The sequence below is a fragment of the Vigna umbellata genome, chromosome 3, assembly GCF_029865625.1.
Source record: "Vigna umbellata cultivar VRB3 chromosome 3, Vumbellata_1.0, whole genome shotgun sequence".
NCBI lineage: Eukaryota > Viridiplantae > Streptophyta > Magnoliopsida > Fabales > Fabaceae > Vigna > Vigna umbellata.
The window spans coordinates 10656518-10662076 of record NC_142167.1 but is presented as its reverse complement, the minus strand read 5'-3'; the positions used below and the strand labels follow the sequence as shown (position 1 = coordinate 10662076).

The window sequence follows — 5559 nt, the reverse complement described above, 5'->3', positions numbered from 1 at the left end:
GTAAGAACTTATGTACAACAGGGTCTTATGTTGTGGCAATGTTTCACCACAACCTAAGAAAAGAAAACATGCGTTGATACTCTAAAATATATGCATTGATTAGATTATGGATAGGCTTCAAGATTAAGAAATAATAGCATGAGCAATAATAGGACAAATTGTGCTGTAAGGATCCATCCTCTTCCAATAGCAGCAAAACACAACTGACAAATAAAAGCATAATTGGAGAACTGTTTCAAATGTAACATTTCATATTAAATATTGTGCCTATGTTTCAAATTTTTGTTTGAATCATTGATTGCTTTTTAAATTCAGGTTCGAATGGAAAATTTGCCTGATACCCCCCTGAAAACAAAACTTAAGATATGTTACTAACTTGTGTCTCCATTGCTAGGCTGTTTCAGTTCCAGAACTAAAATCTATTGTTTGCACTTTGTAAGAGATATTCAGCTAACAATTGTTGTTAAGAATATGAACTGATTCACTAAAATTATTGAAACAAGATCTGAAGACTTTCTGCACACTGGTGAGAAGTATAATGGGAAAATATTTTAGTCAAATAAACTACAGTACCAGGAAAATAATTCCTTGTCGGGTTCAACCAAGTTTTCATATTTACCTAATCGATAAATATAGCAAGCAAATATGAAATTCTATATAGAACAATTTTATCATATACTCAAAAAGTAGAAGAAACAATAATATATTTAGGAGGGAAACCTGAAGAAAGAAACCAATGAGCTCTTTTGAACATCGCAAGAAACATGATGCAGAAACTATAATAAGAAAAATAGATAGAAAGATAACCTTACATGAATAACTAAGACTGGACAGTCAACATGCCTTATTTTGTCTATATTCTGAAATTAGTAAAGAGAAGTATGTTAATACAAAACTCTGATAAATTTCAATATAGGTACTGATTAAGAATTAGGAGATCACTCAGAAAAAACTTACTTTGAATATGTCAAACCAAAATGTGACCTTGACAGGGTACAAGACTCTTATCCCTGAAAGGATTCCACTGTGAATAACAACACCTCTCAAATTCCGTAACTTAGTAGCCAAGTGTATTGTGGGCCCACTGCCAACTGATTGGCCATACAAAATCAACTCTTGTGGCTCAACTCCATATTCTCTCTTCAAACAATCATACACAGCCTCTATGTCAGAATATGTGTTGAACTCTGATGGCTATCAAAGTTAGAGATAATCACACATAACAGATTCAGTTAGATTGGTGGAAAGAATGGTTTGGAGAAAATGTAGAATTCAAATGGAATGGATTATCTAATCTATTAATCTTGCATCTTTATATCATATTTCATGGTATGCACAATCCCAAACCTAAGGACAATCTAGACATCTATGATCAATTCAATCCCTTGTAATTTTTTGTTTGGAAACAACCCAATAAAGTAAATAAAAGAGAAGTGAAAGTTGGGGCAAAGGAATCAGGGATGATACTTACCTTACCTGTAGAGGCTCCATATCCTGAATAATCATAGCTGCATGGTAGCATAAAGTTTCAAAATTATATGCCGAAAGGAATATTACTTATTTTACTTCAAACAAGTATGTACAATAACATTTATGAACTATTAGGGTGAACAAAAAATATATAATTCAAGACACAAACAACTGGTTTGGAAACAGACACAACCTTTATTAGAGAGGACTTAACTTTGCATTCAATAAGATTCAAAACCAAGCATCCTATTCTCTGAGGAAGGAGCAAGCACAACAACAAAATAATAAGGCAGGATGGCAGATTTATCATGAAAGGAGTTTAAAATGAAAAAGTATAATTACACTTGAAAGGTAGTTATTATAGTTAAGAGTTAGTTAGCACAAAGAAGCCCATTAAAAAGAAGCTTAAAGGGAAAAAGGAAGACAATTTATTTTAGACTAGAGAGAAGTGTAACTTGAATAATCCAGTGAAAAGGAAAGCGCTCCTTGGTAATACTTTTTACACTTGATCAAATAAATTAGTTCTAATTTTCATTTCATTATTTTTCTTACAAAAATGTGGATGCTTAACAATTTTGGTTCGACGTACTGGATTTACAAGATGCAATTGTAACTGACTTTTACCTTTTTCATGTGCCACACGTGCTTCTTGGAAGTGTAATAATGAATTTTTCTCTAATTTTAGGAACTGCCGTGTGTCTCTTCCTAATTTAAAGGAATCAACCATATATGTAAGGATTAATTAAGAGTTAAGTGTTAAACATAGGAATTAGTTGAGCTAACTTTATAACTTAAGTATAATCTTATACTTACATTTGAATTTTCTATTTTTTCTATACACTTGTTCGGGTCATTTCTCCTTCTAGGCCATTTTCTATATAAAGAAAGTCTATGTCTCTATTTTAAATCACTCTGGAATATACGAAATCATTGTCAGATATATCTTTCAGATTCTTGAGATAGTTCTTCTTTTGTTTTGAGTCTTATCTTGAATTGTTTTTCAAATGGCCAATCCTTATACACTTATCTTTTGAGAATCCTCTTGAAGGTGACATGTTCTTACTCTTTCTCAATCCATTTTATATTTCCTTTTGCAATTTGTGCTTGTTTCTATCTTGCGTTTCCAGTGTTGTGAAAATAAATCACCACGGAACCCATGTTTTCGCTACCTTTTAATGTTCTTTCATGGAGTCTCTTCTCTCCAACACCTTTTGAATTGATCAAGATCGTTTCATCTCTTAAGGATTGCATCTCATTAGTTCAAATTTTTGTGATAAGAATCCAGGAACCAATCTTGGGAGGATCTTGCAACAACACTACAAAGGAGATTTTGAAGAAAAAGTGAAGCATGGCATTTGAGCGAAGATTTCATCGAAAAATTTGAAATCTTGGTCTCACTAGCAAATGAGACATTGGAAGATCAATTTATTGGGTATTTTTCCTCATAGGATTACTCCAGAATATTCGAAATCAGGTTCGTCCACATGACCTAAAGGACCTGATTTGAGCCTTGAAAATTGTACAAGGCGTGGCGGTAGCTATGGAGGATGAGTAATATATCAATGTACCTTTGTATCAAGAACCTTATTTAGGTTTCCGTTATCAAGGTGGAAGAGGAATTATGTCTTGAATGAAACTTCGAGGAAGCACAAAGAACTTACACTGGTTCAATGAATTTAGACAAATATGGCAATGGAGTGGGGAATTGTTCTTAAGATCGTCAGTGACCAAGCCTAGTTCGGGTCAAACAATGTCAGGGATTATAGGAACCAAGAATATTCCATATCAAGAGAAGTGATATGAATCTCTATTATTGGTGTGACAAATCGTTTGGTCCAAATCATAAGTGTCAGAGAAGAGTTTGAGGGTTGTTCTTTTTGCCGTTGGTGAACTTATTAATGAGGTCGAGTAGATAGTGCAGTAATATTAGAAGAAAATATTTTTGTAGAAAAAGGGGTGGATGATAGCTTTTGCCAACTTCTTTTGAAGTTTCTCCAATAACTTCATAGTTGAACTACACCCAACCTAGAGAAACATAATTTATTTTTTATATCTTTATATTTGTAGCTTGTTTTGGACGGTCCTTGGTAATCTTTTGTTTGTCTTGATTAAGTTTCCCAAAATGGTATCAGAGTTTGGGTCATTCCAATCTTCTCCAAGAGCATCAAAGCTAAAAACGAATCCAAGAACCACGAAGTCCCAAACCAATAATATGTTAGAAATATATTGCTAAATCAAGAAACCGGCCTCTATTACAAGATCAGTCTCTAGAAGTTTTTTGGTCAAATTCAATTTTCTTTATTTTATATTATAATTTTACATTTTGGTTGCTTTTATTTGTTACCACTGCGTTGTTACTTGACCTAAGGAGAAAGTATGAGAACCGGTTGTGAAGAAAAAATCCACTCCATCTGTTATAAATTTAGGGTTAAACAATCTTGTAAATCATGCCAAAGACACATAAGAATATTTGTGTATTCCAAGCTCTTTAGTCATTCTTTTTCGGTCTGTGATGTCAGTGTGAAGTCATGAGCGATTGAACACCATGTTGCCAGAAGTTGATGCAACCTCCCACATGTAATTTATCTTATCCATTTCAACATTATTTTATTATTCGCTTAATTTTTTTTTAAAACCCTATTATTAATTCTTGTTTGTCTTGATCCTCCAAAAATGATTTCATAATTTTAATTGTGATTGAAAAACCCTTTTATAAATTAATATTTAGGTAAGAACTGTGATATAGCTACAACTGAGAAAAAGGAATTTGTTTGATCTTCCTTAATTGAGCAAGACATTTTCTCACCAAAAAATTGAGTTAAAGACAATTTTATAGTTAAGATCTTAAAACTCACCTTGATTCTATACATATTTAAATAAAAACATATATTAATTTATGTGTCGAGCTAACCAACATTAATGTAATTTATTTTTAATACTTATTAAAGCTAGTAACACCTTACTTAATTTTAACATTTATTTAGGTCAGTGTTCGTTACATATATACTAATCTAATTATAATTAATATCTATTAATATTTAAGAATTAGCTTGTTATACGTGATATTAATGTTATTAAAATTTTAATTCAAATACTCATTTAAAAATGGTAAAACATTAAGATCTTTTTAATAATGTTCTACATATTTTATTATCTCTTCTGTCAAGAAATATTCATGGTTGTTGAAACTGTGAAAGTGGAGGAAGTAAAAGCCTAAAATAAATAAATAAACTAACATAGAAGCAATCATGGTTTCACTGAGAGAGAAATGTAAAGAGAGGAAAAAGAAACCTCATGATATTGACGCGGAGGTGTGCCCTGAGTTCGAGGAAGAGGTCATGCATCTGACCTAAATCAGCGGCATTGCCATGGGAATAGAGCAAGGTGAACCTGGCAAAAGGATGTTTCCAAAACGTCGCAACGATCTTATTCCCACCCTTCGTCTCCAGTACGTGAGCCTCCAAGTTCTTGTCCCCGCTCACGCCGGAAATCACCACCCTCCCGTCCCGCTCCCGCGAAATCTCATACGTCGCTGGCTCCGGCGGGAAAAACGCCAATCTCGCCGCCACCGGTCCTGTAACATTGCCCATTCAACAAAGCATCATTTCCAAGGATCTTCCACTGCACGATGATCTTCTTCCTTCTTCTTACAATCGCGTATGGAACAGAATTTCAACGGAAAAGTGGTTTTGTGTGACGAAATCAAATGAGATGAAAGGTGAAAATAAGTGAGGAGTCGTGGGAAATAGATCCGAGATAACCGTTACTCCTCCCCCCAAAATCTAAACTTATTATAGAAATTAAAATAAATTTATAATAATAAGAGTTAAAAATAATCTATACAGTAAATTATGATTAAAAATTTTCGTTTTTAATTTATTATATAATTAAATATCCAAAATTATTTACTGTAAAATTTAATTATAATATAGTTTAAATATTTAAAATATTTATTTTTTAAATATTAAATAATTAAGAACAGTTATCAACAGTAAATAAAAGTTACTCGTCTTCTAATTCGATTTAAACAAGGCATGGTTATGTTATGAGAGATATAGGAATAGATTATTTTTGAAAAAAAAAATTAAA

General features: G+C 32.4%; 1 protein-coding gene across 2 annotated transcripts; it reads right to left on the bottom strand.

Annotated features, from left to right (window-relative positions):
• Positions 1-721: 721 nt before the first annotated feature.
• On the bottom strand, positions 722-5231 carry LOC148201633 (uncharacterized). 2 transcript variants are annotated; one of them, XM_088109840.1, is made up of 4 exons: positions 4762-5231; positions 1472-1508; positions 958-1194; positions 722-860 (listed from the first exon to the last, which is right to left on the bottom strand). In XM_088109840.1, the coding sequence occupies exons 1-4, from the start codon at positions 5058-5060 to the stop codon at positions 777-779; spliced, it is 657 nt and encodes a 218-aa protein (XP_087965966.1). In that variant the 5' UTR covers positions 5061-5231; the 3' UTR covers positions 722-776. The 2 variants fall into 2 exon arrangements, with proteins under 2 accessions (XP_087965966.1, XP_087965967.1); XM_088109841.1 differs by having other exon boundaries at positions 958-1140.
• Positions 5232-5559: the final 328 nt, after the last annotated feature.